At 35.9% G+C, this 25538-nt stretch overlaps 6 protein-coding genes across 6 annotated transcripts in view; 3 read left to right on the forward strand and 3 right to left on the reverse strand.

Moving 5' to 3' along the window:
• The window catches only part of LOC149382194 (branched-chain-amino-acid aminotransferase-like protein 1), a 5451-nt gene extending 961 nt beyond the window's left edge, over window positions 1-4490 (reverse strand). Inside the window, exons 1-16 of the mRNA XM_089601787.1 lie at window positions 4274-4490; window positions 3913-4011; window positions 3658-3729; window positions 3444-3536; window positions 3171-3308; window positions 3011-3069; window positions 2463-2565; window positions 2123-2311; window positions 1936-2036; window positions 1638-1692; window positions 1361-1447; window positions 1161-1212; window positions 687-772; window positions 512-565; window positions 236-319; window positions 14-85 (exon numbers count right to left, since the gene is read on the reverse strand). Of these exons, the coding sequence (XP_089457913.1) occupies window positions 14-85; window positions 236-319; window positions 512-565; window positions 687-772; window positions 1161-1212; window positions 1361-1447; window positions 1638-1692; window positions 1936-2036; window positions 2123-2311; window positions 2463-2565; window positions 3011-3069; window positions 3171-3308; window positions 3444-3536; window positions 3658-3729; window positions 3913-4011; window positions 4274-4375 (1446 nt within the window). The 5' untranslated portion in view covers window positions 4376-4490. The remainder of the gene's footprint in view (window positions 1-13; window positions 86-235; window positions 320-511; window positions 566-686; window positions 773-1160; window positions 1213-1360; window positions 1448-1637; window positions 1693-1935; window positions 2037-2122; window positions 2312-2462; window positions 2566-3010; window positions 3070-3170; window positions 3309-3443; window positions 3537-3657; window positions 3730-3912; window positions 4012-4273) is intronic.
• On the reverse strand, window positions 4371-7427 carry LOC149382195 (uncharacterized). Its single transcript, XM_089601797.1, has 10 exons — window positions 7304-7427; window positions 7130-7199; window positions 6871-6999; window positions 6733-6796; window positions 6547-6634; window positions 6253-6337; window positions 6010-6066; window positions 5678-5794; window positions 5509-5579; window positions 4371-5418 (listed from the first exon to the last, which is right to left on the reverse strand). The coding sequence occupies exons 1-10, from the start codon at window positions 7402-7404 to the stop codon at window positions 5046-5048; spliced, it is 1155 nt and encodes a 384-aa protein (XP_089457923.1). The 5' UTR covers window positions 7405-7427; the 3' UTR covers window positions 4371-5045.
• Window positions 7428-10555: 3128 nt separating this feature from the next.
• LOC149382196 (GDSL esterase/lipase At1g54790-like) lies at window positions 10556-12907 on the forward strand. The gene is made up of 4 exons (XM_089601800.1): window positions 10556-10899; window positions 11004-11204; window positions 11448-11614; window positions 12195-12907. The coding sequence occupies exons 1-4, from the start codon at window positions 10668-10670 to the stop codon at window positions 12732-12734; spliced, it is 1140 nt and encodes a 379-aa protein (XP_089457926.1). The 5' UTR covers window positions 10556-10667; the 3' UTR covers window positions 12735-12907.
• A 3763-nt stretch (window positions 12908-16670) lies between these two features.
• Window positions 16671-19221, forward strand: LOC149382197 (GDSL esterase/lipase At1g54790-like). Its single transcript, XM_089601799.1, has 5 exons — window positions 16671-17025; window positions 17124-17324; window positions 18202-18365; window positions 18459-18729; window positions 18824-19221. The coding sequence occupies exons 1-5, from the start codon at window positions 16773-16775 to the stop codon at window positions 19075-19077; spliced, it is 1143 nt and encodes a 380-aa protein (XP_089457925.1). The 5' UTR covers window positions 16671-16772; the 3' UTR covers window positions 19078-19221.
• A 19-nt stretch (window positions 19222-19240) lies between these two features.
• Window positions 19241-20954, reverse strand: LOC149382198 (UPF0603 protein At1g54780, chloroplastic-like). Its single transcript, XM_089601805.1, has 3 exons — window positions 20423-20954; window positions 19865-20057; window positions 19241-19623 (listed from the first exon to the last, which is right to left on the reverse strand). The coding sequence occupies exons 1-3, from the start codon at window positions 20855-20857 to the stop codon at window positions 19376-19378; spliced, it is 876 nt and encodes a 291-aa protein (XP_089457931.1). The 5' UTR covers window positions 20858-20954; the 3' UTR covers window positions 19241-19375.
• A 1477-nt stretch (window positions 20955-22431) lies between these two features.
• LOC149382199 (uncharacterized) lies at window positions 22432-24767 on the forward strand. Its single transcript, XM_089601807.1, has 8 exons — window positions 22432-22858; window positions 23035-23114; window positions 23573-23633; window positions 23729-23786; window positions 23874-23931; window positions 24056-24128; window positions 24259-24364; window positions 24523-24767. The coding sequence occupies exons 1-7, from the start codon at window positions 22538-22540 to the stop codon at window positions 24349-24351; spliced, it is 744 nt and encodes a 247-aa protein (XP_089457933.1). The 5' UTR covers window positions 22432-22537; the 3' UTR covers window positions 24352-24364; window positions 24523-24767.
• The last annotated feature ends 771 nt before the right edge of the window (window positions 24768-25538 follow it).

A 25538-nucleotide genomic window follows, 5' to 3' on the forward strand; every position in this document is an offset into this window, starting at 1 on the left:
TTCGTGAACGTACAGTTGCTCGGGTAATTCCGGGAAGACAGTAATCAGCATGAGGTGTCAAAACGCGGCCCTTCTTCACTAAAAACTGCATTGTAAAAAATAAAATTAAATAAAGTCGGAGTTGGTGAAAATAAATTTACGCAGCAATATACCGACCTAGTCAGATAAAATAACCATACAGTGTCATGATGTTTAATAAAATGTTAGACGAAAGGACTCGGCGTAATAAGCTTACAATGTTTGTAGCGTTTGTTTCTGATACATAACCATCCTTGTCGAGCATAATTGCATCACCGGCTTGTGCATTATTACCCTCAACCTAAGTAAGACCAAAGAGCTCAGGAATATTGACTTTCTTACGATTTTGAACGCATGTGGACTGAGTTGGACTAAAGTTTTCATGGTAGAGTATATTACAGGCACATGTAACTTATAAGAATGATATTTAGAATTTGAATTTGAAAAATCACATCCTTGCCCTAGTAGCATACAATCAAGAAGATAATAATACCTTTGCAAGAATATTATTCAGCAGGTTATTGTGATGAATCTTTGAATCCAGATTCTGGTAATAGAAAAATGACAGGAAAAATTGAAGTCAATGTGACATGAACAAGGTTTATAAGTTTTTTTTTTCAAGAAAAAAAAAAGCATGCATTTGAACGATAGGGTGTAGCGATACTCACATTTGGTGAATTACGACGTGTGGTAGCGGTAACTAGCATTATGCCGCGTGTATTATCATACACAGGAGGTTTCCACTCTGGAAGCACTGCATAGTTTGATAATATATATAAAATGATATAAGGATAGATAGAAAGGCAATGCATTTACGATGTTGCCTATTCATAGAATTGAAATCCCAATTTTCAATAAATAACAAAAACAAAATCACTTTTAAACTCGCACCACTTTCTTCAATAACAATCAAGACTAATGTTTATAAAACATCATCCTTCTTTTTAAATATCTTACAAAAATTACACGAATATAGAATAACCTTCATTCCATGATTTAACGAATTTGATTTCCTACTTTCCTTCAATAACAATAAGAAAAACATCTAGAGACCAACAAGAGGACTTGGAAATTATAGATTTAATAAGAGATGGAAATTTGCAAATCAAGATCAGAGAAAAGGAAAATAAAACACTATTTACCGATTAATGTGCAACCGTAGAGATTGAACTCGGGGCTCATTCCGGAAGTAACCTGACACACAGATGTTCATCACTTTTGATAAGAAATACATTGCCTAATTCCAAATAGTTAATGTAGTAAAGTTAGCCGAGTGGTTCTATTACGGTGAAAAATCCTGAGAAAGGGTTAGGAAAACAGTGTAAATAACCTTTCAACATACCTTCTTTCCACGAGTAAGACTTAGACGAATGTGAGAGTTATTAAACATTCCATTTTGAATAAGAGTTTTGAAGATGGCTTCTTTGACCTGCCATTTACAATGTGTAGCAGAATGAGAAAAACCAGTCTGATAAAATATGATATCACTGATCCTCACCTATATCTAACTAACTCACTGTCACATATTAAGCTGTCTAACTTACAAGGAACTGTGGAGAAAGTTCTTCAACAAGCCCAATGTAAATTTACGTAAAAAATAGAAACTCTTATTCTCTTACCTCTTCACGAGTAGGCACATTGCTGAAAGCCAAAGCCTTTGCTGAGTCAAACATCCTGAAACAAAAAATCCATTCAGGGCATTATTACATCATGGTAAATAATATTTACTACTGGTCGGAATTTAAAACTTCCTATGTCATTCGACAGTGAAGAACGTTAAAATCACTAGAATATTTAATAATACCGGATAAATGTTTAAAAGATCCGATTTTAGGAAATAAATATCTCCAGAAAAACCATTACACATAGCATAGCAGTAAAGCATTAATTTGTATTAAAGCTCCAGTTTTACCCGACCTGTCCAAATGCTCTTCAAGCTTAAAAATCTTCCTGTTATAAACTCGGAGTCCTTCCCAAACCGAATCTCCTCCTTGTACAACAGAGTCGAACACTGAAACCTTTACGCAGCCAGATATTAGATCTTACAGCTTTGTTTCAACTTCTAATCACAAAACGAGTCATCTTAAGTCATACCTAGTCATACCTTTGCACTGTCCCTCGGCAAGATCTCATCACCTACCCAAACAAGTAGTTTCGCATTGGCAGGGACTGGAAGATCTGGGGGAGGTAATGGGGATTTCAGAAGGTGTGATTTTTGCTTGCAATAACGCCGAAGCAAATTGTAGAGAGGTAAGCTTTGCTCCGCTATCTCGTACAGAGACATTGGAAATGGCTGATGAAATGGAGAGCATTAATTACAGTGATTCTCTTCTTATTCAACAAAGACAGTCAATAACACTTATCAAGCCACAATATAGATAGCACGAGAATACTCGACAGAATTAGTGCTTAACTGAACAAGAATTACAAGAGAAACTACATACCGCGGGGTACTTTTTTGGTGGTTTGAAACAGGTTGATTTATTTACGCTTTCATACCACCAAGGAGCCCAAATTCCATCTATTGCTTTTGGACCAGCTTCCCATCTGTACAAGTGTAGATATGGAATTATACGTGATAAACGTTTCGTCTTACTAGAGTAGTTATAAGAGATAAAAAATGATGTCTACTGAAAAACAAAATATTGCGTCACATTGGTGAATACACCAATCATTAGCCAAAAAAAAAAAAAGATTTTAGGAAATGTTAACATAATAGCTTTAGGGTAATGGCAGGAAAAAAAAACATTATAGCGAACGCACAGGATATATATATCTGATACGAACTACACTGTGACTAATTATAAATACCAAGAACTATTCTTATAAGTGTTAGACATTAAGCAGACTAAACGACAATGACCGAGGATAAGAGTAGCGAGCAAAATAAAATAACTCAAATTATGTTATAAACTCATTTCCACGAGCAGACCACTCGTCAATCCTTCGATAGATTTAACAAAAAAAAAGTTACAAATTATAAATTACTTACTCGAGCATTGTGGGTTGAAACGGAATGTCCAGATCTTCACAAAGGCCCCGCAATGTAGCCTGCATTGAAGAAGATAAAATGACCAAACAAGCCTTAATAGATCCAAATTAAATGTTGAAGACTCTTCATTTGAAATTCACATTTCAAAGAACAGTCATACCTCCGGGTTTTGTCGAAGTTCTGATGCATCGATTACCGGTGGCGGTTTTCCCAGAGCTGAGAGCTCACCATAAATGGTGACCAGATTGGCAAAACCCAACTCAAGAAAGGACGGAGGAACCACCTTTTCAAAGGATGGCTGACCGCATTTATTAAATCAACAAGTCAGTGAGAACCTCTATCCAATGTGAATACTAAATTATCAGGTAAGCACAATAAAATGGGTAATTTTACAACGCTTGTTATAAGATATATTGAGTATGCAGTGACTAACCAAAATATCAAGTGGATTCCTTATCAAGATGAAGTGCTTTCCTTTCTTCAGTAAATCGCTCGATAAACTAGGCAACCAGTGCTTTCCTATATGCTGCGAACAAAAAGGGCAAAAAAAAAAAAAAAAAAAAAGAATCAAAATCACACTAAAATGACTAAATACCGGAGATAAATAATGGAATTCGCCAATTTCCATGTTTCATTTTCTTCTTTACCTTACAAAATCTATACTTTTTTTGTCCCGGAGCATGAATGACCTCCTTTATAACCTTATTTCCATCAGCTTCCTGTTAGACACAGATGTTGGAGACAAGCATGGATAAAGAGTTCAACGTATCAATAAGCATTATCAATAAAATCGTTTTTTTTTTAATAAAAAAAAAAAAAAAACTTTATAGAATTCTAATTGTTTAGTCCTAATCTATGGTTAGGGAACAAAAACAGAAAGATGGTGACTTTCAGTCACATACCAGTTTGGACAGTACTTCTTCCCTATAAGGCCGATCAAGACCCGTCTCACGAAGAAAATTCGCATACAGTGGTTCGTCGAGCACTTCCATGTCATCCCTCTGGGTGAGTGAAATTCATAAAAATTGAATAAAAAATAAACAGAAACCCGAATTTTATACTGAACTGTTAGAATATTCTTTCAAAGGGAACAAGGAGCTCATAAGCTTGTTCGAGCTTTAAGACTTTTGCAAACAGACTTTCAATCACGAAAAGAAAAAGAACATGCAAAACCCTACGTAAAGAAGCACAGATCTTACGAATCCCTAAATGTTGTAAAGCCATCAGATTGTGAGAGCAAATCAAGAAAGTTGGAAGCGAGACCTGAGCGAAAGAGTACATGAGACAGGTACTGAGTGACCTCGGAGGAGACCAGGCATGAATGACCTCCACTTCTCCTTCCTCTTCCCTCGTTTTCTCCGCCATTTTCGACCAAACTATGATCTGATCGTATTGTCACTCAGTCACCTTCGAAGAGCAAATGACTCTGCGATCTCTTTTACCTTCCTTTCTTTCTTTCTTAATTTGGTGAGCGTCTCTGAAATTGTTGATTAAAAAAATACATAGATGTAGCTTCGGAGAACTAAAAGAGCCTAAAGTCAGCTAGCGATTCTAAACTTCGATTATCGATACTAAACAAACTACCATAAATAAATAATAAATGATAAAATTATACACGTGCAAACAATTAGTCATGTCCTGATTTTGCTGACGTTTTTGGTTTTGGCTGTATGTGAAATTCTGAATTAAGTCGTCGCCAAATAAGCTAAAATATCGGCTTAAAATATATATAAAATGGGATCCGCATGCAACAATGAAAGATGTTATTCCAATTACATATGCACGATGCGATCACTTCTAAAGAAGAAGAAAAAAAAATTGAAATTAGGGGTTGACTTTAGCCATTCACTACCAAATCCCAAAGAAAAATGAACATTAATTCGACATTCCGCAGAACAGATAATGATAATTCTATATTAATAAATGACACTTCAAATACAACGGTCGTTTTTAAATATATTTATCATTGAGGTTTTAGTGACTGAAATAGTATACCAAAAAAAAAAAAAAAAACAGCGAAGGAAACACAAAAATCTCATTGGTTTGAGATAATGAATAGCCGTACGTCCGACCTTTTGTACGAATGCATATAAGGAAGCAGATTTGTGGGTTTGACCGTTTCAGTTATGTCTGTGACGGCAAGGCTAGCCTGGTCTATCAGAGCAAGAAAGCTGTTGAACGTGTCGACATTGCGAATAACCGATGCTAAAATCGCCACAGGTCCTTTTCTTGAACCGAATCTCGAAGCAAAAAACCTGTCTCCATTGTCATTGCCGGTATCTTGATCGGCAACACTGAAATCGCCGCTCAGCTTATCGGGATGAGATATCGTGTGGTTTAACAGAGTTTGGAGTACTCGAACGAGGTGTGGGAGGCATAGCGGATCGTATATAACATCTGCTCCCAAACTGTAAAATGAGAAAGAAAGAAACAAGTTATGAAGATATTTTGAAGACAAATCAACCTCAGCTGATTTTAAATCGCCATTGTGTACTCACATTATGTCCGGCTTAAAGCTGCGAAGTTGTTCTTCGGTTGCAGATTCCCAAGGAAGATTAACACACTTCACCTGAGATCGACAATCGAATAAGATTATTTATGATTTTTCGTGCCACGTACCTCTACAATTTGACACTTAATTTCTTCGCTTTGCGATCCTAAACTCACCTTATTTTTTGGGTCTCCTGTAGTTTTATGCTTGTCAACTTCAACAATCAAGCCATTCAACTCCAAATTGAGTCTCATGTTTGCTAGAGTTAACAAGTCACCGTCGCTTAATATCACCTATATCAAACACACACATAAAGAAAGATGCAAATTAAAAAGAGGATTAAGACAAACAGTCCTGACCAAAAAATAAACAAAAATAGAACCCAATGCACCACTTTCTGCCTATTAAATCAACAACTCTCGATCTGCATTTGAGTTTAGACAAATGATCATGTCACTGTGACACAACAAATCTTATACAAGTACACTTCAAAACAGAATGCGCATACCTCAGAGGCTTTCACATGGGCAAGACAAATACCAACCAATCCCACTCCTGAGCCAACCTGTTTTAGTTTGCGATCAGTAATCCAATTAAAACACATGAGAGGAAATGGAATCGAGGTATGAAAAGATAAAATATGATACATGAGATTTTCCTAAAAGTATAGCTAAAGAAAACATGATAAAGAAAATAGATGGAAAATATATTTGGTAATATTGCAGACAAATTCTATGTTGCACTGTGCTACCTCAAAACACGATTTATTAGAAAATAATTCTGGGAATGAAAGTATGAACTCTGATAAGTAGAGACTCGATGGCCAAACTGAACACCTAAACAGAACAAACAAAGCATCTAATTAGCTCTTATGAAGATTAGACAACGTCATTCAGTTACAGGTTGCAATGGGTCACAGAAAGAATCTCTGAGACAATATAAAAAAATCTCCGTCACGGTCAAATACAACAATCTAAATAACAAATTGGGGCTTCAATGTCAAATTAAAAAAGAAAAAAAAAACAATCGATCTAAAAAATCTTACCCGGTATCTCCTTCGAGCATGTTAAGAGAACACTGGAGTGGTATCACTAGTTTACTGGACTTTGGACAGCTCAAGAGTTCAGAACATTCTTCAAAACAAAAGCAATGAGAATAAAAATGAGCGTCTACAATAGAAAGAAGAATATAGAAAACGAATCACAGACTTCTCATGAATCAGTACTCTTACTTTCGGGAAAAAGAAATGAAACACATTTATTGACGCTTCTAGTTTTCTTTCCCACAAAATCATCCTAAACACAAAATCATCAAAACTCCATTATCTAAAAGTCAACAATAAAAAAAACTGAATTTCAAACAATTATACCTTCAAACAACTCATGTAATGAGCATAACGTTCGTAAATTTCCTCTAAAACAGTGCAAGAGCTTGATTCAGCTTCACCAATGAGCTTCTTAAGAAATTTCTTCAAATAAGGCTCGTGAAATGTTCCAGTCTGCATCGACCATTGAACTAAACTAAGCTTACTGTTTGACAAATACCGAATCAACTAAAAAAAACCTTGCTCATGTATAGAGATATATACATTAACATTTGAGAAAATAGAAGGGCGTGGTATGCTTTACAGATTCGGTTATGCAATGGTCCCAAATGAACCTCTGTACTTTCTCCGTCAGCGAACCTTCACCACAAACCCTAGCATTATCAGAAGAAGAAAAAAAACGAATCAGTGGTTTGCGAAGCCGAAGCGAAACGTAGAGAGCGAAGAAGAAACGCTGTCGAAGCGCGAGGGGAGTTACAGAGCCAACGCGACGAGCGAGTCGGTGGACTCCATGGCGAGGAAAGCTGAGAGTAAGTGCAGCCATGGAGGGTTCGCCGGGTTGAGCTCTTGGTCCGCCATGATCGATCGATTGTTGAGGGTATGGTAGTGCTGGATTTAATGTCGTTTGAGAATATATCGTTTTACTATGATGATAACTTCTGTCGTTTTTAAATGTCATATGTCGTTTTACTATGATGATAATTGCTGTCGTTTTTTTAAATGTCATATGTCGTTTGAGAATATATCGTTTTACTATGATGATAACTTCTGTCGTTTTTAAATGTCATATGTCGTTTTACTATGATGATAATTGCTGTCGTTTTTTTAAATGTCATATGTCGTTTGAGAATATATCGTTTTACTATGATGATAATTTCTGTCGTTTTTCAAATGTCATGTGTTGTTTAAGAATATAACTTCTGTCGTTTTTAAATGTCATTTGTCGTTTGAGAATATGTCGTTTTACTATGATGATAACTGTTGTCGTTTTTAAATTTCATATGTCATTTAAGAATATATTGTTTTATTATGATGATAATTGCTGTCGTTTTTTTATAATATAGTAAAATTGGCAGTAGGGATGATAGGCTTCCGTTTCTCATAGACATGTAGTCTTCATTTAACAGTAATTTTACATCAGAAAGTGAATTGATTTTCATAAAAATTTAGAAAGAGAAATAATTGTTTATCGCTCCAAAAATGGGACAATCATGTTTATGTTTCATCAATATATGCTTCACATTCTAGTTATTCAATCTTGAACTTACAGAGAGTGTATTAAAAAAATCTCACATGATATATCATTTATCTTCTTTAAGAAAGTCATGAGTTACTCAGATGAATCTCAGGACTTCAACATATGTTATGAACTAATAACGAAGTAATACTAATCTTGTTAGTAGGCATAGGATCAATTCGTTTGAAAATTTAAATCCTAACTATATTACTAGTTTATCACTTAAAATTATCTTTTCAGAATTTCTATGTAAAAGAAATAAGAGGAAAAATGTGTCATTTTGTGCTGTCTCTTGCATCTTATTAATCCAATAAGTAATAATATCAAGTGACATCGAATGATTAAAAGAAAGGAAAACAAATTACACTAAAAAATTTGTATCTTATATTTATTCCTAGAATTGCATTTAAAAAAAGGTAGCAAAATCCTTCTTATTTATTATTAAAAAAATAATAAATAAATAAAGGGCGCTCTAGCGTACTAGCCTTTTTAAAACTTAAAATTGTGAAATAGCCAATGTTTTAGGAATATTTGATAATTAACCAATTTATGATGTAATAAGACCCAATTACCCTTATTTTTTCCCCTAATTTTTTTGCCAAAAATAAATTAAATCAAAATAATTTATCTACACCTCTCTCTCTCTCTCTCTCTCTCTCTCTCTCTCTCTCTCTCTCTCTCTCTTCGTTACATTTTTAGCCACAACGATTGTTGAAAAAAAAAAACAGTATCGCAGTTAATAGTCGATAATAACTGTTAATAGGTTTCTATCAGAAACCTATTAACAGTTATTACCGAGTATTAGTTGACGCAGAAACATATTATTAGTTATTAACGACTATTAACTGCGTTTTTTTTTTAATGTTTTTAACCTTTATCCATAGCTAAAAAATGTGTGAGAGAGAGAGAGAGAGAAAGAGTGAACGTGAAAATAGAGAGAGAAAAAGTGTGTGTTTGTGAGATATCTGAGATTCCTAATAATTAGGGATTTTGAATAATAAATTAAATTTTATTAATTTCGAAAATAAATTATATTAGCTTATTAATAAAGATAAAAATGGTATAAAAAATGTGTCACATAAGCATAATGGCTAGAAATAAAAAAAATCGGAAACATATGACAAAATGAAATTCTTAAGTTTGAATAGGCTTAGTCAGTTACAAATCTCATAAATAAATAAATAACTCTTCTTATTTATTTTGTTTATTAGTTAATTTAATATACTGCGAGCCGGTAAGCTAATTTTAATTTAAAAACAAATTCATGTAATATATAATAGTATAATGATGTTAAGAAAATAATAAAAAGGTAGCTAAATCCTTCTTATTTATTTATATAAATAAATAAAAACCCTTCTAAAATAAAAAATATATAAAAAAAAACAATGTTTGCCTTTTTAAATCAAATTCATCCAATGAGTAATCATAGGTATATTTGATTTATACATTGCTCTCTTCATTCATTTCCTCAATTGGTAAATCCTTAAAACGACATGTAGCATGGGGTCTATAGATTATATCGCTTTCAAATACAACTTCTGTTTCTGAGCGTGCAAGGATTTCCACCCGAGTCCCTGCAAGGAAAATTTTTACTCTATTTCTTGCTTGTCAGTAGCCAAAGATTGCTTCATAATATGCGTGACTTTTATTTTTCATTCCACCAACAAGTTTCCCCGTAGATATTACAAATTTGCCCCACCAAGATAAAATACCAATGGAATCATAATCCCTATAATCTAATCTTTCTCAGCCAAATGAGTCATAGCCCATACAAATTAAATCAGATAATTTTCATGGCCCTCAACTCAATCACATGATAAATTATTGGAAAAAACGGTCATAACTTTTCTTTTGGTCCCTTCCTACATTCCAAAGCAACCTCTCACTGTACCCAATACATGTAATAATACATTATTATTATTATTATTATTATTTGTTAGGACAAGTCACACAATTGTCATATTTTGAGACTCTTGGTTGGTGGTGGAACATAACTTTATTATCCATCATAAGATCAAACACGTGAACTACAAGATACTACTATCCGTTCAGTTTGTGTGTCCCAAAACCAAATGAGACAATGAATCCTTTCTTACTCTTGATTTTTTATTTACATTGTGTGGTGAATTCTCAAGTGTTCAATTACCCCGTCGCTTTCAATTTCGGCGACTCGAATTCCGACACCGGCGAGCTCATCGCCGGCCTCGGCTTGCACTTGGACGCGCCTAATGGCCAAATACACTTCAAGTCTCCCAACGGAAGGTTCTGCGATGGTCGTCTCGTAGTTGATCTCCTCAGTCAGTAATTTAAATTTTTTTATTTTTTTATTTTTACCAAACTTGTGATTGCATGTGTTTTGTACGTACACCATATAGACTATTTTTTTTAGCAAAACTGAAAGCAAAGTCTGATAAGAGCCAAAACCTCGCGGGTCCTACAAAGACAGACTAAGTTATCATCAGAGATTTCTTGGGATTATATTCTACTACTAGTCCCTAGTCCTAGACATAGTTGCTGGTTCATCAAGATTTCAATGATGAATAAATAAAGCAATTGTTTGAACATTGAAACCCCAACAAACATTACCTGTGCTAGTTTGGTGATCATGGCCATTAATAACATTCTCTTCCCACTACTCAACATCTTAGCATTGATTTCAATCGCTGAATCTGTGACTTTCAACATTCCGGCGGCTTTCAACTTCGGAGACTCGAATTCCGACACCGGAGACGTTGTCTCCGCCGGAATTGAGAGCATTAACCCTCCATATGGACAGAACCACTTCCACGCTCCGACCGGGAGATATTCCGACGGCAGACTTATTGTTGATTTTCTAAGTATTTTTTTTTTATTTTTTTTTTATGCTTTTAGGGTTTTTATTTTAATTTTGGGGTAATGTTTTCTAAGGATTTTGGTTGTTGTTGTGTGTGTGATGGTGCAGTGGATGCAATGGACCTCCCTTTCTTGAATGCCTATCTCGACTCGATTGGCGCTCCGATTTTCCGAAAGGGATGCAACTTTGCGGCCGCGGGGTCCACCATTCAACCGGCAACTCCCACCTCGTTCTGCCCGTTTTCGTTCGGAGTTCAAGTCTCTCAATTTCTTCGCTTTAAGGCCCGGGTTTTGGAGTTGCTAGCTAAAGGTTGGTAACTTCAAAAATATTTAAGGGTTTAAACATATATCTCATACTTTCGAATACTCCATAAATGTTTTCTTTTTAATTTTCAAACGATTATGCTCGTCTTGTGAATGACACCGTAAACAGATATTATTATAACAAGATAAACAAGGATTTAGAGTATCATGTTTGAAAAGAAAGTAGGAAAGAATTTTTTTTTTTTTTTTTCATTTATGTATTTATCTTTTGCTTTTGGTCTATCTCTAGGAAAAAAGTTTGCCAAGTACCTTCCAACTGAAGACTCATTCGCCACTGGTCTCTACATGTTTGACATCGGCCAGAATGACATTGCCGGCGCATTTTACTCCAAATCCTTCGATCAGATCATCGCTTCTTTACCGTTGATCTTGGCAGAGTTCGAAAACGGGATAAAGGTCCGTTTTTACACCAACATAACACCATATTGATCAAATCTTCTTCTTCTTCTTCTTATTATAATGTAAAAATTGCATGTGGTAGTACTATATTGAAATAAATCGCAAAAATAACGTGTTTAAATTTTTGGTTTAAAAATATCTTTTTATCTTTTACTTTATGGTATAATTATAAAACTATGAGAATTTAAATTTGTTTGACCAAAGTTTATTAATTGCTGCTAATTTCAATAATATGTCCAAATTTATCAATAAATCAGTTATTTATTGACAAGTTCGTCACTAAATAGTCATAATTTTGAAATTTGAAGCTATTAATAGATTTTGGTCAATTTTTTTTCGAAGATCACAATTTTATAACTATCCCTATGTTTTTTGATCTTTACATATTTTTTTAAAAAAGTTGTTCACTAATTTAGATCCTTTTAGATTCTATATAACACACAATTTCATTTAAAAAAAAATCCTAAATAACTTTTCAGAGTTTAAAAAACATCAATTTTTAGACGATTCAAAACAACCACTTTTTTTTAAACTTTAAAGTTTAAAAAACACTATTCTTGTAATTTTTCCCTCCCAGAAACTCTACGACAACGGGGCGAGGAACTTCTGGATACACAACACGGGCCCGGTCGGATGTCTAACGCAAAACGTCCTGAAATTTGGTACCGACCCATCGAAGCTCGACGAGATCGGCTGCGTAGCGAATCACAACCGGGCCGCTAAGCTCTTCAATCTCCAACTCCACGCCTTGATAAAAAAACTTCAAGGCCAATCCTCGGACGCAAACTTCACGTACATCGACATCTTCGCGATCAAATCAAACCTCATCGCAAACTATTCCCGGTACGGCTTCGAGCAGCCGATCATGGCCTGCTGCGGATTCGGCGGCCCGCCTCTGAACTATGATTTCCGAGTCTCGTGCGGTCAAACCAAGGTCTTGAACGGGACTTCGGTCACTGCCTCGGGTTGTAGCGACAGCTCGGATTACGTCAGCTGGGACGGGATTCACTACACCGAGGCCGCGAACCAGTTTGTGTCGTCGCAGATTCTCACCGGGAAATTCTCCGATCCGCCTTTCTCGGAGAAAATGCCTTTCCTTATGAAGCTCAAGTTCTAGAGATTTTTCACCAGAGAAGTCTGATTCTTTTTATTAATAAGGTTGATGTTGTATGACAAATTTGCAAGCAGATTTATAAATCTGCGATTGAAGTGAATATCTCAAAATTTCTTTCGGATATGAACAGATTTAGTTGTAGCATATCCTTTATATTTAGCGAAATTTCAGCTCGTCAAATTAACAAAGAAGATCATCTCGTATAAGTATAACATCATGCTATTCACGGGCTTAGCGAAAAGATTTTACAGACACAACATACTATAGAGAAATCCGATTCTTGGAAGACATGAGCATAGAATCCGAAAATTAGAGCTAATTCATCGTGGGATCGATATTTTATATTTTATGCACTTCTACTACTTGATCGTGAGAATTTTATTTAAAACAAAAAATTTCCATCAATTACTAGTCTCGTGGTCCGAGAGAGTAAAACATCCTTGGAAGATTTTTTATCTTTATTTTTTGAGAAATTGCTCAAACTACCACTTTCACACTAACTTTTTCCAATAATCCACAAAAACATAATTTTGGCCAAAAATACAAGTTGGCTCATTGTGAAAAACCAATTTTACCCTTCACTTGAAATTTTCTTTCAATCTCACACCTACCTCTCCAAACTAATTAATAACATCATTTAATACCATTTTATTATATCTATAATTAATAACCTCATTTAATATCATTTGTTCATTTATCATTTAATATAACTTGTTCATCTCATCTCTCTCTCGTCATTCTCTCTACAGCTAAGAAAAAAAAAAAAAAAAAAACCTCAAAACCAAAAGAGAACCAAAACCCTAGATTTGAGCTCACTCAATCCTTACCAAAGTTGAGCTGACCCAAACCCTTGGATTTGAGCTCCGACACGCTCAAGGAAGCACGACCAAAGCTCATAGATCCGGTCACGACGAAGAACGTAGCTCCGACCAAGCACGTAGCTCCGATCCTCGCCCAAGGTTAGTTTTTTTTTTTTTTTCAAACTTTTCCTTGATTTTTGGGTATGTTTATTATGGGTATGTTTGAGATTGGCAAAAAAAAATGAGACTTTGTTTTTAGGCGAAGTTCATCAATTGTTGACATCAGATGTCAACTGTTGACGCAACTGTTGACATCTGATGTCAACAACCGATGAACTTCGTTGATAGTAATGTCATCGAAGTTCATCAGTTTTAGATGTCAACAATTGACGTCAACTGTTGACATCTAATGTTAACAATTGACATCAATTATTGACATTGGAAGGCAACTGTTGACATTAGCGCCAACAATTGACGTCGTGCTGTTGACATTGTTGACATTGAAAGGCAACTGTTGACATTAGACGTCAACAATTGCATATGAGAAATTGTTGCAAATAAGCCGCCCTCACCAATGACATTAGACGTCAAATACATATGAGAAATTGCTCAAAGTTGTGGAATGTGAATTGCATTTTGATTGTGGAATTGAATTTTGATTGTGGAATATGTGCATTTGAAATTGTGATATGTGTGCATTATGGTATCTTAGGATGAATTGTGGTATGTGTGCATTTGAAATTGTGGAATTGCACACCGATTAAACCTGAAATTGTGTGAATTTGTTGTTGAGATGGTCTATAATTGCCATCAACTGTTGACATTGAAGTCAATTGTTGACGTCAACTGTTGACATTGGAAGAAAACTGTTGACATTAGACGTCAACAATTAACGTCTATTGTTGATATCTGAAGTCAACATTTACTAACTATGCCTTTGTTTCTCGTTTTTTTGTACGCAGTGATGGCAGATATTTATTTATTATTCAAGTACAGTGATACTTGGGTTGAACCTGGTCGGGATATTCCCCCAGAGGTAGAAAATATCATAGTTGGTCCGCTAGAACACACAGCGCGTGCCACCGGTAGGCCAAAAAAGAGAAGAATACCCTCTCAAGGGTAGGAAGTTAGGTGGCGCAAGTGTGCGCGTTGTGGAGTACTTGGCCACAATCGTCAAACATGCAGTAGTGCTACTCGATTGTCCACGGATAATTTTTTTTTACTTTTTTGTTGATTTCGGACTAGTTTATGCATTTCAAACTTCTTTTCTTTAATTCCACACTTTTTTAATGTATGACGCTTTTTGAATTCATTACACTTTTGTTTAAACTGTGAGTTCTTAGTTCTTTATAGTGTATGACTCTTTTTGAATTCATTACTCTTTTGTTCAGACTGTGAGTTCTTCTTTTGTCTACACTTGATGTCTATTGTTGACATTGATGTCAACTGTTGACATCAATGTCAACAGTAGACATCAACTGTTGACATTGCTGTCCATAAAATTCATTCAAAAGGTTGTCTAAAATTCAAGTTTAAAGGATATCATGAAATGTAATGTCAAGCGTGAAAAAAGATAAAGAGTACGTGAACAAACCAAAAGAAAAAGACATAAAGACAAAATTGTTCCTAATTGTCATCCATCTCCATGTTCGATCCAACATATGTCGCTAACTTCACCGCCCCGTATCGGTATAAATAGATTGCGAACTTTTGTCGGTACATGTTATGATCCACAACCTTCTCTTCTGGAATATACCTCTTCCAGCCCTGAAAGCCACAAAAATAGAACTAAAATCAGGGAGGGAACAATAATAATAAAAAAAATCTTTAAAATAGCAACAATTGACATAAAATGTTGACATTCAAATCAACAGTTGATATCAATTGGCTCATTTTAAAGATATTTTAAAGATTTTAAAGAAGAGAACAGATTAGTATTATAATCCAATATCTTCACACAGGATTCCCAAGGAGGGTTTGTTTGATTCATTTGGCTCGTTGTTTGGCGGGTGATATGGACGTGCTTTGCAAGAGAGGTCTGATCGAGAGAGCAGGTAATTTCCTAAAAGAAACGGTAGCCAAAGTGTACATAGAGCTTTCAACAATCAATTAGACCACCGTTGTATGTGAACCATCTCTTGTTTTATTAAATGATTTCTATATGTGACGTTATCTCTTGAATTAGTTGGGGCCTTCTCTAAATAAGGGCATGATCGGCCCAGAGGATTTAAGAAAATATAAAAAAAAATCATTTTTTTAATGGTAATAAATGATAAATTACGTAACTAAATAGTTCACGTTTGAAATCACGTATTACTTACATAATTCGAGTAAATGTGTTATTTTTTTTGCTATTTATTAAATTATATTATTTTTGGGAGATTTTAGCACAAATTTCATTAAGCCTCAACTTATGCTCAAATATATGGGGTTTATAGCCATCTTTGAGCTTTAAACAAACACTTTATCTCGTTTACATATAATTTAATTGTGCAAAAGAAAAAGTTCCGGAAAATTCATATTCTAAACTCATTTTGGAGAAATGGGCAATGTTGACATTTATGTCCTATTTCAAATTTATTTTCTTCTTTTTTATCTAAAATTTGTATGTAAATATGAGATATTTTTAAGAGAAACATGAAAATTTATTACCACTTGTGTTCCAACACTTGGAACATAAAATTAGAGATAAATAATGCCATTTTTATTTGTGTTCCAACACTTGGAGCTAAGTCTAGTAGTTTTTCTGTTTTTATGTTTTTTAGGTTACAAATCCAACCGACTCGTGCCTGAACACTTGGAGCTAAGTCAAGTAGTTTTTCAGTTTTTTTATTTTTTTTATTTTTTTTTATTTTTTAGGTTACAAAACGAAATCCAACCGACTCGTGCCTGGTGATCACTCGGTAAATTAATTATTGTATATGATCTGGATCAATATAATGGTGCGTAGATACTGATTGACATGTTATTAAATCTCAACAGCCAAACCTCGTGGGACCCACAATGTCAAGCAACACAACTCAACCCTAACATAACATAACTACCCATGTAATAATGAAAAAGATATTTCTACGTCCGGCTTTTAATTAGGAAAACTTAACGAGTCAAGATCGCATTCCCAGCCGTCTAATCACAACTACAATATGCATCTAAGCAGCTAATTAACAGTTGTTTGGCCGTTATCATTAACCTCAAAAAGAATTTCGATTACATAATTCCTTTGCAGTAACTTTTGATAATCATGGCCACCAATATTCTCCTCCCACTTCTGGCCATCTTCGCATCAATTTCGCCGATCGCCGAATCTACGATCGCCGCCGATCGCATCAACATCTCTATCTCCGCAGCTTTCAACTTCGGTGGCTCGAGTTCCGACACCGGAAGCCTCATATCCTCCGCAGTATACCAAACCCTCAACCCTCCGTACGGACAAAATTATTTCAACTCTTCCACCGGGAGATATTCTGACGGACGAATCGTCCTCGATTTTCTAAGTAATTTTTTTTTAGCCCATATACGTACTTGTTTTTCTTTTCCTTCATTGTTTAGTAATAAAAATATAATTTGTTGTGTATAATGACATATAATTTAGTGGAAGCAATTGGCCTCCCTTTCTTGAATCCCTATCTCGACTCGGTTGGCGCGCCGAGTTTTCAAAAAGGATGCAACTTTGCGGCCGGGGGTTCCACCATTATCCCGCCAACGCTTCCCATCGCCAGCCCGTTTCCGTTTAGAGTTCAAGTGTCCCAGTTTCTCCGGTTCAAGTCTCGGGTTATCGAATTACTATCGAAAGGTGGGTTTGTTTTTTTGGAGCAAAAAATTCATTTTTTTCATCTTTATGACTTGTAACTATTAGCATAGCATGCCCCTTAAAATAGTGATACCATTCTAAGTAGCTTATAAAAAAATTTAAGCTGCTTTTTTTTTTTTTTTACGTGAGATCTTTATAAATAGGTCCAGCGCACTTAGTAATGATTTAACTTTAGGCTCACAAGTCACACCTATGAACGAATAATTCCCACCCTTTTATAGTGGAAATTAGATGGAATTTACCTCGTTTCTTATTTTTTTTTAGAAGTACACTATTGGCCGGACACTATTGACCTAACACTATCGACCAAAATTATCATAATTTAAGATAAATTTTAAGGGAGCATGCATTTTTGTAACCCAAGGAGTTCAAACCCAAGATTTCTCCGTCGACGTATGTGTGAAATTACCATTATATCAAACTAGTTACCGCCTATGCAATTCTTGTCATGCTCTCATCATTCTAAAACAAATTAATATAGGTTTATCTAGTAGGTAATAAGTATGATCTCAAGAAGATTTTTTTTTATTATATATCTAGTAGGTTTATCTCGTGATGCATTTCAAGGATGATTTAAATTTAAAATACCAAATATTTATAGGAAATTTTGTGTCTATGTAATTTCTCCTATATAGTCATATAAAATGAATTTTTTTGCTGAACGTGAACACACATATACACTACTACCCCATACAGAAGGATGAAAGTCCTTTTTTTTTTTTTTTTATCTATCTTTGATAAATTATGACACAATACTCTTTACATGGCTAATCCTAAACAGTTTAACAAAATGTCCTACGTATTAAGCCGGCTATAATCCTAAACAGTTCTTTTATTTGTCTGTTTTTTTGTTTTTAAGATACGAATTTGGCTTACCTTCCAAAGGAAAACGACTTCACCAACGGTCTTTACATGGTTGATATTGGCCACAACGACCTCATCGGCGCATTTCACTCCAAAACCTTTGATCAGATAATCGAATATATTCCGGTGATTTTGGCAGAGTTCGAAGCAGGAATAAACGTCGGTTTCCATTACCAACAACAATTCCATTAAAATTTGTCTTTCACGCCTCGAACTTATATCACCGGCTATTCTTCTTCTTCTTCATCTCAGAGACTGTATGACAATGGGGCTAGAAACTTTTGGATACACAACACGGATCCAATCGGATGCTTGGCAATGACTTTCCACAGATTCGGGAACGACCCATCAAAGCTCGACGAGATGGGATGTGTGAGCTTGCACAACCAAGCTGCGAGGATGTTCAACGATCAGCTTTACTCTCTCATAAAAAACTTGCAGGCTCAACATCCCAACGCGTACTTCTCATACGTCGATATGTACGCCGTTAAAGCCAATCTCATCGCAAACTATTCGCGATACGGTCAGCTTTCATTTGGATCATATATAGTACCTAGTTTTTTTTTTCTTCTTCTTCTTTTTCTTCTCATGCTATGTTGTCTTTTGGAAATCTGCAGGGTTCAAACAGGCCATCATGGCTTGCTGCGGATACGGAGGTCCTCCTCTGAACCACGATCCTCAAATTTCGTGCGGACAAACGAAGATCTTGAACGGGACTTCGGTCACAGCAGAAGGGTGTACCCAAAGCTTCGATTACATCAATTGGGACGGAGCGCATTACACCGAGGCAGCAAGTCAGATCATCGCATCGCAGATTCTCACCGGGAAATTTTCTGACCCGCCGTTCCATCTAAAGCTAATCGAATCCTAAAGATGCCAAATTATTCACTAGAACTTTATATAGTATTTATAACTTCGGATGTATGTCTTTCATATATTGATACTATACTTTCAAAGGACTTGGTTTTATAAACTGCGAAAACTGAAACTGAAATCTGCAACAAAATCTAAAGAATTGCTCTCAGATATGAAAATTAATTAATAAATTAATAAGATCATCTCGTATAACATCTTCGAGGAGTTTTCTTTACAGAGAAGGAAAAAGAAAAGATCTAGATACAGAGAGAGAGAGAGACAGAGAGAGATACAATATTCGGAACCCGAAATCCTCACTTCTTTGCGATGTAAGCGTAGTATTGTGCCATCGGCACCACAAAGGCGATGACCAACAAACCTCCAACGACGAGCGAGAACTGTCCTCGCTTCTCTTCTGTCTCTTCTCTGCTCTTGTAGTTGGACTCCCTTTTGTTTTCCTTGAATGTGGGCCCGCCCGGGTCCGGAAGCCCGTCGATCACAGCCGCGAGGCGCTTCGCGCTGCTGTAAACTGCCTCGTTGTACTTCTCCTCCGTCGCCAATACTAAAAAAACCAACCCATAAAAACATGAATTGGCTATTATATGATCTTAAAACGAGGCTCCGAAAACGTGGCTCTTTTGGCCCCGATCGAATCTCGGATTGCGTTTCAAAATTGTTAAAAGTGAATTACTTCACATGTTATCAGAGCCCAACAAGTCGTACTTTAAGATTATGGGAGCTAGAACTGCCGGGGAAAACCTTGACATGTTTGAATAAAAATAGATAAAAGTGTGGGGATTTACCGGGGAGATTCTCGGAGACGGTAGCGTCGAGGATGGACTCTCCGACGGCCTTGATGAAGGAAGGACCGCCGGTAATGGCGCCTTCTTTCTGACTAGTCACCAAAACCACGATCCCCTTGTTGTCCCCTTCCTCGAGAGTCGGGTACCACCGCTCCAAAACTTGGTCCGCGTACTCAAAAGCGTCCGCTTTGCTCTTTAATTAAAAAAAAAAAAACAAGTTTTTGTTAGGATTTGAACCCCAAATCCAACCTAATTAGAAAATAATCAAACAAACAAACAAAGAACAAATAACACACGCAGATTTATAGTAGTTCGCTCTCTCAATGCCAGAGTTACGTCCACTTAGCTGCTGCTGCAGATTTCACTATAATCAAAATCCAGAGTTTTGTGTACAATTTTTCTCTCTTTCGCTCGAAAAAGAAACTCGGCTCCCCTAAAGTTTTCTAAAAGTTTTCTCTTCACACTTGCGTGACGTTGAAGAAAACGAAAAAACAATATAAATAAAAAAAAATAAAAATAAAAAAGAAGGGGAAGTGAAAAAAAAAAAGATGGTCTTACGGTGAGCTTTCTGACGGTGATGAAGTCAATGTGGAAGTTCTTTCTCTCCTCCAAATCGGTGAGAAGTCTCTTCACGTCCGACTTGGTGACGCGGCTGAGAACCCCGGCGTCGTCCACCACGTGGGACTCCTTCGGCGGACCGTCGTTGAGGACGTCGAACTCCGACGCCATCGCCGCCGGAGAGAACGTCAGAGCCACCGACAGAGCCAACGCTGCCAAGCCTTGCTGCGCCTGGAAGACCCATTGCTTGGTGATCGTCGGAGACGGCGGTTTCAGGGAGAGAGAGCAACATGGCTGTGATCTCTTGACGGTGGGTCTGTGTAGAGAGTACTGAGAATTGTTGGATAGTGAGAGCGATGGAGAAGAAGAAGAAGAAGAAGAAGACTTGTGGTTTGAGAGAGGGAATAGGGATTGAGAGGAAAGAATGGTGTCCATTGGAGAGAATGAGAGTGAGAGATCAATGGCGAATCATCAGAGAGATTGACTGTGATTTTTTTATTTTTTGGTTTTGTATATTTTTATTTTATTTATTTATTTTGCTGTTATGTTTTCGTGTTATTTTGGGTGGTTTGGATTTGGTTTTGTCCGATTAGATTTCCTTTTGGTTTGTGGATAACGTTTTAGTCCATGTAAAGCTAGTGTCTTCCTCACTTCTTTCCCAACGGCAATATTTTGCTCATTACTTTGAAAGACAAAATTCTTCAATTTTGCTTAGGCAATTCCCGATACTAATTTCATTTTATTGACCATCGTGCAAAAGATAATCAGTAAGAGTATTTTGCTTGAGGTCAAGACATAGATCATCAAAGAGGTTAACTAAATTTTTGGTGGTTTTCAAACGGTGAAATATAATAATTTGTGAATGGGATGGGCGTATCACTAAATGAATTTAGATTAACAAAAATATCTCTATTTTTTAATTTAAACTCTTATCACTTTTTTCAATATTGAAGGTATAATGATTAAATTACCTAGTATACAGTATTTTCTAGAAAAACATAAATCGAGCTTGTGAACTCCAACTTTAATCAATCAGGCCCCTTTAAAAATCTCTCCATGATATCGTTATATTTTTGTGATGATATTGTTCTAAAATTCATGACAGGATAAGAGCGTTTAAGTAAGGGATAATTAGACCATTAGTTCAATAATCCGCTCTTTTTTTTAAAAATAGTCCAAATTTTATTAATTAAAAAAATTGTTCAAGTTTTTTTTATTAAGAAAATAGTGTTAATTAAATTAATTAACTTCGGCTTGATGGACTATTTTTTTAGTAAAATAAAACTTGAGCTAGATTTTTAAAAAAAGATAAATGATTGATTAGTTATAACAAATACTTAAACAAGTAATTTGTTCAAGATTCTTAAAAAAAAAAGGAAGATTAACAACATTTCTGTAGTCCATTTAATGTAATACTCTTGTCCAATTCCCCATTACTAGAGTTCATTTGTTAGTTTACCGGTAAACAGAATTGGAGATGGTTGTCCCAATCTTTAAGTGGTGGATTTGTGTGCGCTCTATTTTAATTTTTTTTTTTTTAATCAAATTTAATTTCTAATTATATATGTGTGAGTTATGAATGAATAATAACGAAACATGGAAGGAGGGGCTTATGATAACAAAACATAGAAGGGCACGAAAGCCTAACAAATTCCAGCATCAGACAAGGCAGGCACGCGTTTACAGAAAACGACATGTCATTTACCTGAATACGACATTAAATTTCCAAAAACGTCGTTTGTCCACTTTACTAGTGTGTACAGCCCAGAAAAACGACATGCCGTTTACAGGAATACGACAGTAAATTTCCGAATCCGTCGTTTCTTTGTAAGTTTGACCACCGAGTGAACAGAAAAACGACATGTCGTTTATAGAATACGACATTAAATTTCCGAATTTGTCGTTTCTTTGTAATAAAAACGACATGTCGTTTATAAAAATACGACAATTTTCGAAACCGTCGTTTCTTTGTAAGTTTGTCCACTTCACTCTGAGTGAACAACCCAGAAAAACAAGGGACAAAATCCAAACATTATCAGAAGAAAAAAGAAAAAAAAGGAGAATCTAGAGCAGCCATGAACGAAAAGAGATCATCCTCTTCACTCCCTCGCTCTGATGGCAGTTCTTCTTTCTCTCTTTCCTCACTCACCCAACCCTAACCCCAACCCACCCATTCCTAAATCCCCTTCCTTCATCCCCAAGTCAAGGAGAAACCTGGTTCTCAAAACTACCTCGCTCTTTCTCATCTCCATAGCCACACCACAGCTCTCGACTGAGCCTTCAGTTGCCGGAGAAGAATCCTCGCCTCCGACGAAACCACCGCCATCGAATCCCTCGCCGTTAAGCGTTGTCAACACCAAGTCGTGGTTTCAGTTCTTCGGCGATGGATTTTCCATACGGATCCCTCCTCAATTCCAGGACATTGCGGAACCTGAGGTGATTAATTAAGCTAATCCTAAAAAAAATTATGTTCCTATCTCAGTTTCCGATTAGATTTCAAGAAGTTGTTCTGGTCTCTGTTAATAGGTAATGTATCGTATTAGTAATAGTGATTTTAGGGGCGTAAGTGCAAATTTAGTCATATTTATTTATTTTGTGATCACTATTTGTAGGATTACGAAGCTGGGTTGTCTCTCTATGGAGATAAAGTAAAGCCAAAGACTTACGCTGCTCGGTTTGCTTCTTCTGATGGGTATGCAAACTTTGTTATGATTATATATATATATATATATATATATATATATATATATTATGTATATATATGTATATATATATATATATATATATTATAATACAAATTGTTCCATCAAGAGGATATAGGATGTTTCAAAGCTCATGTTGATTTGATTTATTTTAGTTTCCTAAATGTTTCATGTATTTTCAATGCTAGAGCGTCAAGTTCTTTGTTAGGTCGCGTTTTCCAGGAGGAGTCTGTTCCTCCCGAGTTTCAGAACTTGGTGTTGAAATATCAGTTCAGTTAATGAAGGATTTCCTTTTATAAAAAAAAATTAAAAATGTTTCTTCTATTTTAATTGCTATCTAAATTCTAACCTCAATGCTTTTTATTTTGCTTCTTGTGTAAGAAATGTTTTGGCACACCACACAATCAATCTTTGTGTTAGTTATATTCTGCTTTATTCAATGAAACAGATCAGAAGTTGTGAGTGTTATCATTCGTCCAACCAATCAGCTCAAGATCACATTTTTAGAGGTTTGTAACAGTTGAATATTCTGGCGATAGTGTTATTCCATTAAAATTCCAACCTAGTTCTCTCGGGACTTAGTTTGTATTCACTCATTGAGCAGGCCAAAGACATAACAGATTTGGGGTCCCTGAAACAAGCTGCAAAACTCTTTGTTCCGGGTATTTGAAGGCTGAACTTTATTTTATGAGTATTTTGTTTATCCTGACCAATTTCTGATATACTTGTGCTTAATTCCGACGTGCTAGTTGGAGCGACTCTATACTCTGCGCGAACATTCAAAATAAAGGAAGAAGAAAGTTTTAGGTAACTTCATGTCCAAGTCGGTGCTATTGTACTGAGTTGTCTCAGTTTCGCGATCTTCCATATGCTTTGCATTATCAATTTATTAATTATTATTAATTTTTTTTTATGGTTGATATGTTTTCAGGACGTACTACTACTACGAATTTGGGAATGATCAACAACGTGTAGGACTTGTCGCAGCCGTTAATGGCGGAAGGGTTTGTTCATTACGAGCTTTAGTGGTTCCCTCGCTTTTGCGATATTGGCTCTTACACCAAGATCGATTTTAAATTCTTAGTCATATGCTTTTTTAATTTTTTTTTTTTTTTTCGTTTTTCTATGATATAGGCAATCGTTGCCGCAGCAACGGCCCCACAGTCCACGTGGGTCGAAGATGCCAAGAAGCTTCGTTCTGCTGCCATATCAATGACTGTTCTATAGCCACCTCACACAGGTGTGTTTTTGTAGTCATTTCAACACTGAGTATCAATGAACACGCATACTGTTTTGCCGTGTTGGAGATGTTGGTGACAAAATTTAATGCTGAAGTATTATTTATTTATTTATTATTTGGGCATCTCTATCTGAACTGATATGTCTTGTTATTTCCAGATTCTTTGTAATTTTCCGGCGATGGACAATGATTTTTTTGAGCAAATCAAGAACCAGGAGGTAGCGGCGATCACATAGGTTTGCCAGAGGAACTTGTAGCTGATTTTGGACTAAGTATTCATGTTAGGCTCTTCAGTTTCTGAGATTGTATTTGTAAAGAAGACGATAGTTGATGAAACTTTTGCAATATTTTCGTAATTTGTTTGGTTCAAAATTCAATCTTGAATATAACATCCCATTTTCTTACACGTGGTCGCACTTAAAAGCCAACTCGGGTAAACCAAAACAACTGAAAAGGTAAACAACATGAAGAGCCTTCACTTCTCTCCAGAATGAGAGAAACAAGATCTTGCGTACATGTTTCTGTTGATATGTTTTCGGTTATTTCTGATTTATTTAATTAAAATCTTCTTCAAAATCCCAACTAACAGCCACACCAAATTCTCTTCCCCACAGCTGTGGCAAGTCCCACCAATCGTGGATTGCCACATCACCAACTAGATGGGGTAATCCCGTAATTACCAGAAAACATTCCACAGAAAATGCATACGTGGCAACACGTGGAAAGAGGTGTGTAACATATGAGAGCAGTGTTAGTGTTCAACTACCATTCTTCCCTCCATTTGCTGGCCTTTTTAAATTGTAGAAGCGACCATGAAACCAAACCATACAATAACTCTCCTACAAAAAAAAAAAAAAAAAAAACTCTTGAATCTCGAATGCGAAGCTCAGCTACAGAATCGCGGAAATGGCTATCCTCGAAGCCATTAGAGCTCAGATACAGCAACATCATCCACTACGAGAATCGTCGTCGTTCCTCAACACGACCACCATTATCGCTCTCACCGTGTTCTTCGCGCTCCTCTGCGCTTGCATCGTCATAGGACATCTCCTAGAAGAGAACCGATGGGCTAACGAGTCTATCACCGCCCTCATTCTGGTTCGAAATAATGCTTGTTTATCTCTCTGACTTTTTTGTTTCTTCTGTTCGGCTCTCAACGGACTGTTTGGACACA

The sequence above is a fragment of the Urtica dioica genome, chromosome 11 (assembly GCF_054948205.1).
Source record: "Urtica dioica subsp. dioica isolate 48M chromosome 11, U.dioica_male_clone48M_v1_H2, whole genome shotgun sequence".
Lineage (NCBI taxonomy): Eukaryota > Viridiplantae > Streptophyta > Magnoliopsida > Rosales > Urticaceae > Urtica > Urtica dioica.

Bases quoted from the DNA above. Each gene is read 5' to 3' on its own strand.
- LOC149382198 (XM_089601805.1), bottom strand. From the start codon at position 20,857: ATGGACACCATTCTTTCCTCTCAATCCCTATTCCCTCTCTCAAACCAC. The intron at 20,058-20,422 runs GTAAGACCATCT...TTTTAATTAAAG, and splicing joins TCACCGTCAGAAAGCTCACC to AGCAAAGCGGACGCTTTTGA. The intron at 19,624-19,864 runs GTAAATCCCCAC...TGGTTTTTTTAG, and splicing joins CGTCTCCGAGAATCTCCCCG to TATTGGCGACGGAGGAGAAG.
- LOC149382196 (XM_089601800.1), top strand. From the start codon at position 10,668: ATGGCCATTAATAACATTCTCTTCCCACTACTCAACATCTTAGCATTG. The intron at 10,900-11,003 runs GTATTTTTTTTT...GTGATGGTGCAG, and splicing joins ACTTATTGTTGATTTTCTAA to TGGATGCAATGGACCTCCCT. The intron at 11,205-11,447 runs GTTGGTAACTTC...GTCTATCTCTAG, and splicing joins TTTGGAGTTGCTAGCTAAAG to GAAAAAAGTTTGCCAAGTAC.
- LOC149382197 (XM_089601799.1), top strand. From the start codon at position 16,773: ATGGCCACCAATATTCTCCTCCCACTTCTGGCCATCTTCGCATCAATT. The intron at 18,366-18,458 runs GTCGGTTTCCAT...TCTTCATCTCAG, and splicing joins AGTTCGAAGCAGGAATAAAC to AGACTGTATGACAATGGGGC. The intron at 18,730-18,823 runs GTCAGCTTTCAT...GGAAATCTGCAG, and splicing joins CGCAAACTATTCGCGATACG to GGTTCAAACAGGCCATCATG.
- LOC149382195 (XM_089601797.1), bottom strand. From the start codon at position 7,404: ATGGCGGACCAAGAGCTCAACCCGGCGAACCCTCCATGGCTGCACTTA. The intron at 7,000-7,129 runs GTAAAGCATACC...TGGTCGATGCAG, and splicing joins ACCATTGCATAACCGAATCT to ACTGGAACATTTCACGAGCC. The intron at 6,338-6,546 runs GTAAGATTTTTT...TGTTCTGTTTAG, and splicing joins ATGCTCGAAGGAGATACCGG to GTGTTCAGTTTGGCCATCGA.
- LOC149382199 (XM_089601807.1), top strand. From the start codon at position 22,538: ATGGCAGTTCTTCTTTCTCTCTTTCCTCACTCACCCAACCCTAACCCC. The intron at 23,115-23,572 runs GTATGCAAACTT...TCAATGAAACAG, and splicing joins CGGTTTGCTTCTTCTGATGG to ATCAGAAGTTGTGAGTGTTA. The intron at 24,129-24,258 runs GTTTGTTCATTA...TCTATGATATAG, and splicing joins CAGCCGTTAATGGCGGAAGG to GCAATCGTTGCCGCAGCAAC.